The sequence below is a fragment of the Mugil cephalus genome, chromosome 6, assembly GCF_022458985.1.
Source record: "Mugil cephalus isolate CIBA_MC_2020 chromosome 6, CIBA_Mcephalus_1.1, whole genome shotgun sequence".
Lineage (NCBI taxonomy): Eukaryota > Metazoa > Chordata > Actinopteri > Mugiliformes > Mugilidae > Mugil > Mugil cephalus.
The window spans coordinates 9,358,286-9,373,250 of NC_061775.1; the positions used below are offsets into that span (position 1 = coordinate 9,358,286).

Consider the following 14,965-nt stretch of genomic DNA (forward strand, 5'->3'; position numbering starts at 1 on the left):
TTGGTGGAAGCTCACACTGTGGGGCTGTGAAAAGCTACTCCTTCTCTTGCAGCAGAACACTACATGACCATTTCTGCGCGAGTGTGTGAGCGAGTGGCAGCTTAGGGGCATTGAATACTGCAGTGCTGGGGGGGGGGGGATCTGCGTCAGCGTCGCATGACAAGATGCAAGCTGTTTGTTTACACACTGTGCTCTGTGATACCCTGTCAGAGCCCGGAAAACACACAACTGACACAAAAGCAAAGCATAGTTGCATACACACTAACTTGCACACTTGCAGGCTATGTTATGCACCGTTAGTGAACAATTACCTTGTATTTAAATACAGGGCAAGAAAAAAATAACTTTACAACCAGCAGATGTTGTTAGAGGAGATGAGGACATAAAGAGAACATGTTCATGTGTCTGTCTAACAATGGTCAACGTGTGACGCAGCACTGTCACAAGCACATAGTCCACCATTAATGTTGTAGTCAGGGGCTAGAGGGTGGGGGACGCCGGGATGAGAGTGGGGCCATGACATCATCGTATTCATATCAGGCTGTTCACACGAATGAAAAAAAGGAACAACACGAGATCCGTATTTTTTCTTTTTCATCCTGGAACCTGGATTCAACAGGGCGCGTTTCATTGCCTGTTGCATTAAGACTCTACTCTTAATCAACACGGTGTGAACAAACAGCACATTGCGTTTCATTTAGTTAACATCAGCTGAGTGCTTTTTGTAGACTACACAGAAACCAGAACCTCTGAAAATTTTTTGACACTGAGAATAAAAACCACGCAGACGGGTTTGGAAGCGCCGAAGCGGGAGCTCTGCTGCGCTCCTCTTTGTGGTTCATGAAAAACTTGGTTGCATGAAAAACAAATCCAGCCAAGACAGAGATCTGAAAGGTTCGGCTGCATGCGTAAAGCAGTGCCCCAGAAAAATCCATCAATAGATCATCTATAACCACTTGTGGGGGCTGGAGCCTGTCCCACCTGGCCTCAGCGGAGAAAAGGGGTGAAACCTGCACAGGTTGTGTGGTATAACCAAAATACTGAATAAACTGAAAATTATAATTAAAATATCTACAGTTAAAATGATCAGATTCTTTATCATCTAAAGTGATATGAAGGATAAGAATCAAGAATAAGTTTGTCACTAATTAAAACTCATAAAAACATATTGTTGCTGTAAACATTAACACACTGACACACATCTGTGAATAATTAGTGTCAGTTAAACTAGTGATGCCCACCCAGCTGCTGCTGTCACGGTGCAGTATAGAGGAGAAATATGGCTGATCAGTGTGATATAGCATCACACGATGACACCAAATCATGCAGTTGTACAGTATATAGTACTGAAAATAATCAGACTCTTAAGAATATTAAAGTATTTTTAATTGCATAAGGGATGCCAGTGCTGTCAGGTCCTACGGAAATAAATAACTGCAAAAAAGTCTGGTCTGTGTTCCCCAAACTCTAAAGATACGTTTCCTCTGTCTGCTTTTCTAAAGTGACCTTGACAAAGGGTGCGGGTGTTCCTGAGAGTGCAGGAGTTTATGTGGGACGGTAATGGGCAGTGTGCTGCGTCTGTCCCTGACGTATTTTCCAGCTCTAATTTGTTCTGTGTTTTCTGCCAGACAGGATAGCGGGATGCCTCAGGACACACACACACACACACACACACACTTTTATGCACATGTAGGTTCCTGGCTGGGACCTTGTCATGCAGTCCTCCAGGTTAGAGCAGCAGGTGACACGGAGATAGAGCCGGGGAGAGGAGGGAAATGACCACGGATGTGGAGAAAGAAGGATTATTGAGATAAAAGGGAAACATTAGAGCCAGCATATCTGCATTTCATCTCCCAACAGGCTCACTTCCCTCGTTGTCAAGCCTCCACGGGCATGCTCTCCTGTCTTGCGTTGATACTAAGTAAGTCGCAATGGTTACACAAATTTGTTTTATAGAAGCGTCTTTATATGATAAACACACAAAACAAGCAGTCACGTTACAAATAAGACAGAAAAATACACATCTATAAAAGCACGGTGCTCATTTAGTTGATGAGTGGTCATCGTAATTTATCATCTCATTTTACACCTCCACAACTGTGGTTCTGTTTTCCTGCGTGATATGTGTTTACTCAGTCAAGTGCGAGTTTTTGTACGCCAGATCAGTGTGCCAGCATTAGGGAAGCAGCTGAGGGGGAAACTTGCCGTTTGTTCCTGTGAGTGAGGTATGAGTGAAAGCCTCTTCAGAACAAGTCTCTGGTAGGTATGGGAAGCACAGAAATAACACACACATATTCACACACACGCAGGTTCAGCAGCAGGGTTTAGAAGCAGGATTAATTGGAGAATAACTGCCGGGTTCCCTCATGTGCTGTTGAGTGTTTGTTGGGAACCATCCCAGCTGTAGTTAAGAGCCTCTGGGCACTTCTTCATCTGGAGCACAGTGAAACAAGCTCCACACTTTACCAGCCACAGCAAACAATGCAGGCCTGCTGAAAACAAGTGGATGAGTGCGGATATGCGCTGCCACTGGGACGAGCATCATCAGCATTTTTTGCCATTAACGTCATTTCTGAGGAATATCGCAAATATTAACGTCACACGTCTTAAAGTTATTTGCTGAAGCAAGCTGCTACATCTCTCACATCTTTTTGCTCAATGGCCTTAAACTGATGGCCCAAGTCTCTAATGTCTTCTTCTCTTTTCTTCTTTTCCTTTCAGCTGTTCCCTTCAGGGGTCGCCACAGCCACACGCTTCATGTCCTCTTTCACTGCATCCATAAACCTCCTCTTTGGTCTTCTTTTAGGCATCCTGCCTGGCAGCAGCATCCCTTCAGCATCCTTCAACCAACATATTCACTATCCCTCCTCTGAACATGTTCAAACCATCTTAGCCTGGCACCCCTAGCTTTCTCTCAGAAACATCTCACGTGAGCCGTGTTCCTCTGATGTACTCTGTCCTGATTCTGTGCATCATGGTCACAGCTAGAGAAAACCCCAACACCTTCAGCTGTGCTACCTCCAGCTCGTCTTTAACAGTTTTCACTTGACTTGAGTTCCTTGACCTTTAACCTTCCATAGCCATTTAGCTATCAAGGCACTGTGTTAAGTGGGGGGGGAGGGGGGGGGGGTTCCAGCTAGAGGGGAACAATCATGTAGAAGGGTTGTGGCTTTAAAGGAGGAGAGCAGGAAACCAGGAAAGAGTGATGAAGGGACAGGCAGGAGCCAGAAGGTTACAGTTGCCAGGGGCGATGCTAGGGGCTTCCCTGAAGGGCTTGACGCACTGTACCACCATCTATCACCTATGTGCGTGCGTGTGTGTGTGTTTGTATGTGTGTGTTTGTGGGTGGATAGTTGTGCGAATGTGTGTCGGGGGGGTTCTGCCTGTCATAACGCTCTAATCCTGAGTGACATTTATCCAACGGAGGCTTCGCTCATTCATCCATCCATCACGTTCTATCCCTCCTTTCCATCCCCTGCTCTCCTCTTTATGTCCTGTCTGTCGGAAGCAACAAGCTTCAAGCAGTTGTAAACCAATCCTGCATACCAAGTACTGTCGCACATACACAAATGCTCTTCAGGGTATGAAATGTTTTACCATAGTCTGAAAAGCTGAATTCCAGATATTACATCTCCAGTATCCTACTGTAGCGTGTGGTGTGGTTTTAATTCAAGCCAGGTTATCAGTTCACCTCATTTATATATGCAGTAGTTCCAAATAATAACATAAGTCTCCACAGGGCATTAAGGACAAGACAATATTATAGATGAAATGTGCAGCAGTGCCGAGGAGACCTGCCCTCATGAGGCTTGGGATAAGTGAATATCAGAGGGAGCATAATGTGTAGGGCTGCAGTCGCCCAAAGAAAATCTTGGCTGACTATTTGTACCTACTTTTCCAGTCATTAGTAAATGGTCTTGCACTCTGCTGCACCCACATTCACAAACCACTGCCAAGCGCTGGGAGCAACTCAGGATTCAGTGTGTTCCTCCAGGAGAATTCATCATGTGGTCCATGCACCGGGGGGGTTTTTAGCCTAACCCTCTTGTTCGTGGACGACCCGCTCTACATACTGATATTTACCAGTTTAAGTGTGCAATTTATCTCTGTGTTAACTAAATTGGCCACAATGCAGTGAGCGCTGTCTACTTGGTAGCCTTATTAGCCTCAAGAAATTAGGAATAAACATCAAAAGCTAGCAGCATGCTAAGTCATCTCATCTTCTATAACAGCTCAAGGGGGTCACGTCGGGACTGGAGCCTATCTTAGCTACGGAGTAAACCTTCCAGACAATTCTCCAGGCTATCGCAGGCCTGACACAAGGAGACAGACAACCATTCACACTCACACCTAAGGCCAATTTAGATTCACCAATGAGCCTAACGGGCATCAGGAGTAACATGACAGAACCCACACAGACACAGGGAGAACATGCAAACTCCACCTAGAAAGGCCCCAGTCGGATTTCGAACCTTGCTGTGAGGCATCAGTGCTAACCAATGCACCACTGTCCCGACCCCAGATTAAGTCATTTCAACCTAATTATTTGAAATGATAACAGACCCAGACCCAATCAGCTGGCAGCTTCTATGACATGGTGTCAGTGAGCTTGAAACAGACTCAGAAACACAGCAAAGATCTGCTGGGCCAATGCAATGTAGTCATACACATCATCTGCGTACACGTTAAGTTGAATTTTTTGTTTTTACAACACAATGACTCTGATTGGTTGTAGGAGAATCCAGTTGTGTGTGCAGAGGTATTTTGTTTTCACTGTACTAGTTGAAACCACTCCCAGATTAGAACATGGGAGGCCACATGCATAGCCTATGTATATGAACAGTATGTACAACTGTGTGCGTGATTGTGTGTCCGTGTGTGTCAGCTGGTCAGTGGAGTAGATATGATTGATGTTCCAGAAGATGCTTTCATTAGTGTTATGGTATGGTAGGTGGGATGTGTGAGGACATGTGACTACACACACTTGGGGTTCTGTGTGAGTGTAATAGAGAAAGACATGAATGTGTATGTGTGCTTGTCTGTGGAGCAGCCATGACAGATGAAACGAAAGATTCTTTCATTAGTTGTGTTTGAAGCTCAGCGGGGTCACAGCAATAGCAGACATTTAATTACAGCAGACTGAATGCTTCCCCTGCTGACACACACACACACACACACACACACACCAACACACGCATTCTCACGCACTCACAGGGAGGCCTTTCATGAAACGTGTTCCCTAAAGGTAATAATATCAGCCACTCAGCAGGAGAAGTAACCCTGGACCTTCTCTACATTTTTCTCTCTTTCTTCCCCTCTTGGCCTTTTTGACTTCTCCATCTCTGTCTCTCATTGTCTCCCTCTGCGTGCTAAGTATAGCAGCTGTAATGGTGATGGATGCAGATGGAGCAGGCGGGTCTTAAATGTCAAACTCAAATGAAAACCACTGTTCCGGTGAGACAAAAGCAGCTGGACACATTCAGTGTTATTTAACACTCACGTAGATTCATCCTCACTCACACACACACACACACACACACACACACACACACACACACAGAGGAAGTCCTGCACAGTCTGTGTAATTATGAAGACATGGATCCTCAGATGAGTGCATGACTGTAATCAAATTATCTAATTTAGTTGGGGAAAATATTTAAATAAAATACATTTGCAAATAGTAATCAGTGAATCAAAATGTATTGTTCACTAAAGCCACTCAAACGTATCCTGCCATAGCCCGAACAGCTAATTGTGATTTCATTATGAGGCGCGTTTCAGCCAATGCAAAGGAGTAGTGACACGCAACTGGATAGACCTACAACTAACCACAGTAACACTATAATCTAAAAGACCTCAGAGTTGTCCTTAAGTAGCTTTGTTTAGATGTTTCTTCACCTACAGGCAGCATCTACCCGTGCTAAATATTTATTGAATCTACTCGAGGATTAACAGTGGAGGAAATAATCAATCTCAAGCTTTTGATCAGCTGCTTCTTCAGTACATCATATTGTGTGATTTATTTATTTTCTTAGTATTTGAGTCTGGACAGACTCATGTAAACTACGGCTTGACTGTCTGTCATAGACACATAGCAGCTACTTTTTCATGCTGATCAGTGCTCATCCTGCGCACATCTCCAGTGATTTAACAAAGGCAAGGAAGAGCACTGCAAGCTCGTAAACACAAATGAAAAATATGCGCGATTTGATGTAACGAAGGAAAAAACATCAACTTTACAAATGTTTCATGAGGAAGGAGGCACTCAGAAAAACTTGTCAGACCTCAAGGATACACACAATAATTACTTTTTGTCAGCACCAGCGAATGTAAACAGAACTTTTGTTTACAAGACAGCTCCCCCAGGCAGCTTTAATTCTTGTTGGTGGCTATAAAAAAAAAAAAAAAGACTCCTTGCAACATAATTTAACTTTATCTGCAATATCACGTTAAACTTTCCCGGCTTGTTTCCACGAGCAGAGATTTAAGGCAATTGTGTTTCCTGACAGACAGCTCGCGTTTGAATGTGAAAGAATTATGAATGTGTTTCTCACACGCGGCGGCGGCGGCGGCACATTTCTTGGGAAAATATGTGTTTGGGGGGGAGTTCGGCTGGGTTTATGTGTGCATTTTTCCATATTTTACGAGACGGCTTCGACTTTAATGAAGGCAATATTTAAATGGGTTCAAATGAGCATCTCCGCTTTGAACAGGACAAACCTCCAGTGGTTTAGTCGCTTACTCTCATCTCGGCCCAACTGAGACGTGACACATTAGAGATGGCTGTTCTCTCTCACTCTCTCCAAAATAGGGACAGATATTCTTCATCTCTTTTGTCTTTTAGGACTTTGAGACAAACAGTCGTGATTTATCCCAAGTAGGTCTGAGTCTGTTCAATAATTCAGAGGCTTGACTTCAACCGAACCACGTTTGTGAGCGTGTAGGTGTAGATTTGCCCGGTTCCTCCTCACGTGGGACAAGGATTTCCACCAAATTCATGTTCACAAACATGAATTCTGGCAGCCTTGCACTTATAAAACTTGTTATTTGAGGCTTACACAGCTCAAGACTATTAACATGGGGCTAACCCAGCGCAAGCATCCGGCTGTGCTGTGTGATAATGAGGTCTTTTGTAGTCTTAAATATCCTTAAGTATGGTCCAACCTCTAAAAATAAGTGTGAATATTATTTACTCAGATGATGCAAATGGGGCTCTACAAAGGGGCATGTTTGCATGAGTTCAAATGTGTGCAAGCAGGAAACATCGAGGGAGGTGGGAGATTAGTGTTGGGCACCGATGATTCAGTAGAGCCACATTATGTGCTGCTGGTTAAAAGACTCATTTCTATTATACTGCAATGCTGTAGGGACTCTGTGTGAATGGAGGGAGCGTGGAAGAAGGGGGAAACGAGGAGTGGGACCTCTCCATCACTCCGACTATGACCTTCCAAGAGTCACCACGCTGTTATAGAGTACAGAACTAATGCCTCAATATATTATCTGAATATGCTGCATTATCATTATGCCTCTCCCTCCCGCTATCACTCTTGCAGTCTTTCACTCTCACACACGCACACACACGTGAACACACAGATAATGCAGTAAGGTGCATCAGTGTTTTTTCCTATGCAAAAATTTAAATGTTTGCGCACTGCACTTCAGAGATAAAGAAACAGGATGGGTGGAAGAAATAAGCGATAACACGATGTAAATTCTTTTGGCTTAGCCTTGTAACTGCCCACTCTCAAATTCTCTGCTCCGTTTTGTGTGCAAAGAGGAACATGGGAGATAACATAGAGACTTCCTGGACGAGAGCAAGGTCAACACGTGAGAGCCACGGCCGACACTCGCTAATGCATGCACACAATGCCGACAATCTGGCGCACAATAGCAAGTGAGGAGATAGGGAGACCTGCAGGAGACGGGAGATAAGAGCAAAATGTCACTCCATTATTTGGTATGGGTAATGGACGCAGAGGGCCACAGTTACTATTTCAGCTCTCATCCTGCTGAACACCATCGATTCACATGCCCGAGTGTATTGACCAGTGCCATTCATATGATACCACAGTTCATTGCCCGCAATCTGAATTAACTGTGTAACAAGACGTCGCTAAAATCAGTAGATTTAACCTGTGCTGTGCTTTGTTTAGTTTTTGTTTTTTTTGAAACATCACTGTTGTGGTCTTTTGTGGTCCATGTGATTGATGACCCTGAGGTAATAGCACTGGTCTGAGGTAGATTGAGGTCCTTGACTGGAAGATGTACTGTAGACTGCAGAGTGAGTGTGTGCGTGCGTCTGTGTCCACAGGGCAGGATCGCAGCGAGGCGGCTCTCATCAGGCGTTTTAAGGGCGATGGCGTCCGCTACAAGGCCAAGCTCATCGGCCTGGACGAGGTCACTGCCGCCCGTGGAGACAAACTCTGCCAGGACTCAATGATGAAGCTCAAGGTAAGAAACGTCTTTCCTCTCCTTTTTTTTTTTTTCTCAGCTGATGAAGAATTGAATTAACAGCCTAAAGGTTGCTACTGAGATGCAAAAAATTCCTCAAATAATAAATAGTAGTCAGTTAAAGGCAAGGTGTTAGATAATAATTAGCCCAAATGCAGGCCAGGGAAAATAACCAGGGTGGATAAATTCCTGGTCATATAATGCGCGTGCCAGTTCAGGGTAATGGTACATTTCTACAGATTTAAATTAATGAATTCAACAATAGAATCATGCTGTTTTCAACACTTTGTTGTTCTGGATTACTCATCTCAAATAATGTCGTCCTATTTCAGTGACAGAGCGTGGATATGTGTTCTTTGTCATCCTTTAATCCTGGCCTACTGTTGTTGCATATGGCATGCCTGCAAAAAAATTCACAATAAAAGCCCCGCTAAAAAAAAAACAGGTGTTTCTATAAACTGGAGTGCAAAGGGTTTTTTAATTCGATGCAGTTACAGTGCTGCCGTTAACTTTAACAATCAAAGAGTAGTGGATTAGGCTTCGCATTAAAATGTGACCAGTTCTACTCATCAAACAGGGAGAATTAGAAGTGAAGGCGTGCTAATAGGTGTCTGCTTCAGAGAAAGTCCTGTTGCCTACTGCAGTAGAGGTAAATATAGACCAGGTCACTACTGGAGGAAACACTTTGAACTTTATATACTTGTACCGAGAAATTACAACATGTGGAGGACATCAACTCCCAAAGAGAGGATGGATCACGGTTCCCTGCAGCTGTAAGAAGTTCCACAACTCACACAAAACAAAACAAAACGAAACAAACAAACACTGAACATCAATCGGAATCGCAATTTCCAGCCCATGAATAGTCTTCATGCATATGCACAAGTTTAACATTTAAATATGCATGCGATGTACATGGCAGAGTAGCTGCACCTCTGCGCGTGACTGCCTGCACGCTTGTTCTTTTGCAGACTGCCCGAGGAGCGAGGCGGAAAGAGGGACTTAAAAAATGGAGAAGTTGGAGAATTTATAGGGACCGCGATGATCAGTGCAAGAGGGAGCGAGGAGGTTAGCCATATGGATGAGAAGGGGAATGGGGCGAATGTCTCATTTGCAAGGACAGGGACAATTAGAGGGAGAGGCAGACAGATGGGGCAGTTACCAGAGGAGAGAGCAGAGGAGGGGAATCATTTTGACGAAAGGTGAGAGGGAGATGAGCAGCGATGATGAAGATGAAGAGAAGTACACCGTTTTGTGTTCATTTATGAATAACGCTCTAATCAACTATTTCAGTTTATGACACAAGTGATTACAGTGTGAAAAACAGACTTTGTCATTACTGAAGGGCTAAAAAATGCTCAAATGTTCCCTGAACAGTCACATCCTTAAACAAAGCTCTAGATTTTTGCATATTTTCTCCACGCTGGAAGAATTTGGAAACGCTATCAGTTTGAATAGCGCCTTATTCATTATTAATTGTCTCTTAACTCATACTGCAGGGGATGTTTAAGTGGAGAAAATTACATTTGCGTTTTATTTACGTGCAGTGAGAACTCTATCCAGCGGAGACCTGTAAGGGTCAGAAGAGGATAGACAGCTCATTGATCAAACAGCTTCCCTCCTCCTCATTTATTCAGACAGGAAATCCATCACCTCTTTTTCTCTGATCTCTCCACCTCTTCTTTCATACCGCTCCTCCCTTTTCCAGCCCGGCTCCTTTGTTTCTGTGCGTCTCTTTTGCTGTTGTGACTCACCTATGCAAATGGGAGGTGGGGTGCATTAAGGGGACATTCCACCCTGAGAAACACTTAAAGTTATAAATCATCAGCATGTCATTGTTCTGCGTTCAGTGCCCTCAAGCAGTTGTGTTGTCATAAAGTGATATATTCTACAAAGGCTTTTGCCATGCTGAAAATTTTAGTTTGATAATGGCGGTTCAGTATTTCAAAAAGTTTCAAAAAATACTGGAAAGTATAACAAATGGTAATTTCTTAACTGTGGCCTGAAAAGTGTATTTTCTCTCTTTACTCTCAAATATATTCCTCACTGTTGTGTTGGTTGGTTGGTAATAATAATAATTTATATTGTATTGATCACTAAGAGAAAATAATGTTCCTGCCATTTGACTCATCCATTCAGTCACACTGTTATAGTGTGTACAGTTGGAGCAGTGGGCGAACCAAGGACCTTCAGTCCCAAGTTGCACCTCTAACCCAAAAGTTCCAGTTCATAAAATTTTCTCCACTGTCTGATTATAAAGTAATGTCGATATATCAAACTTATTGCTGACTTTGTAGAGAATTTAACTGACGAGTAAACAAGAAAATGGTGTTTTAGATGGTCATCCATAGAGAGATGCTCCTCATGGACATTCCTGTCATATTGCCTGTGTACTCCTGTTCTGCTTCTAATGTGTTTGTTTGCGCCACGTCTTTGTGTGTGTTTTCCCTCCCTCAGGGTATCGCTGCAGCGGCGCGGTCTAAAGGAGAACACAAACAGAAGGTGTTTCTAACTGTTTCCTTCGGAGGGATCAAGATCTTTGATGAGAAGTCGGGGGTAAGCTCTGAAGCCAACGCGGGTGCATTTCGTTGTGCACGTGTGCACGTGAACTACTGCATGCAGGATTTTCTGTGTGTGAGAGTGTGTGTTGTGTTTCCTCTGTTAATGAGGCATCTCCATGAGCGGGAGAGGCCCCTGGGGAAATCAAAAGGCCCTAATTGAAACCCTGAGAACAAGGCCTCGGTAGATGAAAGAACATGGCTAGCCTATTGTCTGCCTCTGCGCAAACAGCGACAACACTGGTTCCATATTGTGCTCCAGGATTATGCGTTTTCCTTCTTACATGGCTGCTTTTATGTTTGACCGATGGGATCTGTCCAGACTTCACCGTCCGTCTACAATGATTCCCCACAGTCCATTTAAAAAGATCAGTCATAAATAGAGGGCACTCTGTGTTCAAAAGAATCCGGTTATTAAATGCAGTTGTAGGATGAGTATGCTTGTAGCTCAAGGGAAAGTCACTGAAAGTGCCAAGTGATTTGATTTTCTCAGTCAAGGACCCTCTGATAGGTGTTATCGAGGTTCAGTGCCCCAACTGGCCGAACCTGTCACTGTATCCTTGAGCAAGAAATGTATGTAATGCATACATTCACAGGCCTTTTTGCTTTTTTTCTGTGTTAATGGTGAAGAATTAGTGCCCCGTTCAATCCTCGAAACTTCTAAAAATCAATCTTTAAAAATCCATTTTAAGGTGTTTGCCGCCGGTTGCTAACTGGAGCCTGCCTCTGTGCATGTTAGTTTTTAGATGTATTTTGGCAGCTGGAGCAAAACAGCCTTAAAACACAACACTGTACAGTCAGCTGTTGTGTATGTGATGTGCATTATCCTGTTTCACTGCACTGTCCTGTCCTGAGTAGTCCACTGTAATATGAGGCTGCTCATACATCGAGTGATGGTGGCTGACATGTTAAGTCTTCGATTTATACTGTGACTGGAGCTCAATGTCACTGACACTGTGTGTGTGTGTGTGTGTGTGTGTGTGTGTGTGTGTGTGTGTGTGTGTGTGTGTGTGTGTGTGTGTGCGTGTGCGTACCTAGCAACAATTCAACAGTGCCTCTCATGTGACATGCAGCGCACAGTAAGATGTGGCCACCCACGTGGCGGCCATATTGGATACTGCCACATGTCTCTATCACTATTGCAGTCCTTCTTTTTTAGTCTTTCTATTCAACATTTCTATAATGACCAACAGAGAAAAATAACTTGATCAGAGATGTAGAAAAGCGGAAGGATTAAGTTGGAGAAAGAGACGGAAAGAGGAGACAAGGCTGTGAGATAAACAGGGGAGAGACGGACTTAAACAGAGTCAGGTGGATAGGTGAAGAATCAGTAAGCATATGTCAAAATAAAGCTCTCTACAGGGAGACCTTGTCCTCTGTCTCCTCGCATTAATATTAAGTATAGAGATATGCTGTCCTTACTATCAGTCCTTCACCCACTCCTAATAGCTGGGGAGGGGGGGGGAGAGGGAAGGAGAGAGGGAGAACGAGAAAGAGAGAATGACTGTGCTGAGGTTCAGGGATCTTGACAGTCTCATTCCCCTCCTGTGCATCAGTCAGCCAGATGGGTGGATGGATGTATGGCTGAACGAATGGATGGATGGCCTCTCTCTTGGAGGAGGGAAGGTCGAGCAGGATGGATGGAGGTGGCGCTTGAGATGGAGGAGAAGAAGAGGGGAAACATTAATCTAACAGAGGGCAGGCCAGCATGTCTCTCTTTCTGTCAGCCTCTCTCTCTCAGCACACACATACATGCAGACACACCTAGGCACACACAGCACTGCCCTCTCCGACCCTTGTTGTCAGCCGCAGTAAGGCCACTGCACCATGTCAGGTCATGAAGAAGAGTGAAGGGCTGGGCTCGTCATCCTGTCTGCTGTTCCCTCAGTGAATGACATCAGAGAGATCAAATTAATCCAGTTCAGCCAAGAGAAAGGCCTATGCAAAGAAATACACGGGTGTCAAGGCCACACTCTTCTATACATTCAATTTGGGTCCTCTCAGATGTACTGTCACCGTACGTTGTCAAAGATCCATCCCGTTTTCAATGTTAATTGGAAGGTTTGGATAGACGAATGAAAGGGGTCAAGATCAGAGGCTGACGTGAACTGAGGGTGAAGCTTGAAGGGATTAACCATGAATCAAACAGGAATTGTTCTCACTGAGGCACCATAGTTTCATCAGCCACCTCTTAGTACAGAGGACAAGGCAAGGAAACGCAAAAGGTCCTGTTGGAGTGTGAATGAGAAAGGATGCGTTCAGACATTAAACTGGTTGTAAATGATCTGTGTGAATTGTTTCTGTTACCTCTTCTGTGCTTATTTGAACCTTTAACCACTGTCAGTGGGTCTGATCAGGAGAGTATCTGATCATGTGCCGAGGTTTTTCCACTATTCCACAGTAAGACCTACCTTCTGTTCTATTGACATAAGTAAATGACAGGCAGAAGACATCTTAATTTAGTAGTATATTGAGGAAAATAAAATGTTTCCACAATATAATTCTGCTGTTTTGTTTCTAAACTGGCTGCAGATACATGGAATAAAGTCAAACTTTCCACTTTCAGTATAAGTGCTGTGTACATCTACAATGTTACAATGAGTAAAACACCTTTTTGAATCGAAGTAATCTCCACTACTACTACATATATGGTTAGACATAAATAAATAAAATAAATTTTAACCCTTAATTGTCCCACAGTGGGGAAAATTGTTCCTGCTGCTGACCCGATTGGGCCACACTGGCAGAGAATCGGGTGGTGTTTCATCTATTACTTACAGATGTGTTCACCTCTTCAAATACTCTGTCCCTGGAAGAAGCCATCTGTGGCTTCTATCACCTGAATCTCTGGCTGCAGCTTAAGCCGTTAGTCTGCTATATAAGTTAGAGGGGATATGGCCTGTGATCAGAATACTAGCCTCTTCATTAGGAATGTGGATGAATGCAAACTATAACAAATAAATACAGAATATAAGTAATGTGATGATTCCCCAAATGTAACACAGTTAAAGTAGTGTTTTCTCTCTAAAAACTTGGACAGCAAAATGTTTTATTAGTACATAACCATAATTCAGTTTGATTCAGTAATGCCTGCCCACTTAAAACAGCAGAAGGAGCTAACTGTTCCACGGCTGTGTTTGTGTGGTCCTGTAGTAAGAAGCTGTGTGACAAAAATAATGTTTTTATTGTCTATGTTTGTGCCTCGCAGTCAGTTTTCCTGACAGTTCGGTGACAAACTGTCAGTTACTAGAATATTTAAAGGTCCAGCCCTCCTCGTGTTTGTGTGTGTCAGTGTCAGTGAGCTCTCTAACATCCCGTCACAGCAGTCATACCTCTCGCGAGGAACTAATTAAACTTCAAACTAAGCGCTAATCTCAGGCCCGTCCTGCTGGCTGGAGACCGGACAGCCTCCGCGGGCCCTCTGATGATGTCTGCCCTCCAGGAGGGCGATGTGAAGATCAGGGAGGAGAAACGGCCGGTGTCCTGCTGATTCCCCTCCTCCCTCCTCACTCCCAGCGTAACAGGGAATATCTTGGTTCAGTGACCAGCATGCTGCCCACAGTCCCTCACAGACAGTGACGCGGCATGTGTGTGTGTGTGTGTGTGTGTGTGTGTGTGCGTGTGTGTGATTGTACGAGATGGACTGGTGGTGCATAGCAAGAGTGTTGGGGAGAAAGACCGAGCACACAGTCAGTATCGACTTTCCTGATACACCCACCTGTTTTTGCAAACAATCAGCTTCCCCAGAGAGTGCATCTATTTAAGCAACTCTGAGCAACATCTGACAGTTGAAGCTGCCAGACATGTCTGCTCCAGCAGCAGTATCCCTGTGGGATTAAATCTCACTGCTTTGTCCAGACTTTACTGAGAAAGGTGCTAAAAAAAAATCTTGGGAATGTTTTTGCCGCAGTCTTGTTGCCAGAAATGTCTTATAATTTCCACAGAAACAAGTTCCT

General features: G+C 44.0%; 1 protein-coding gene across 12 annotated transcripts in view; it reads left to right on the top strand.

Annotated features, from left to right (window-relative positions):
• Nucleotides 1-14,965, top strand: part of dab1a (DAB adaptor protein 1a) — a 193,031-nt gene that overhangs the window by 155,555 nt on the left and 22,511 nt on the right. For all 12 annotated transcript variants that reach the window (XM_047586880.1, XM_047586878.1, XM_047586881.1 and 9 more), the window contains 2 exons: nt 8,312-8,451; nt 10,909-11,007. In XM_047586880.1, coding sequence (XP_047442836.1) covers nt 8,312-8,451; nt 10,909-11,007 — 239 coding nt within the window. The remainder of the gene's footprint in view (nt 1-8,311; nt 8,452-10,908; nt 11,008-14,965) is intronic.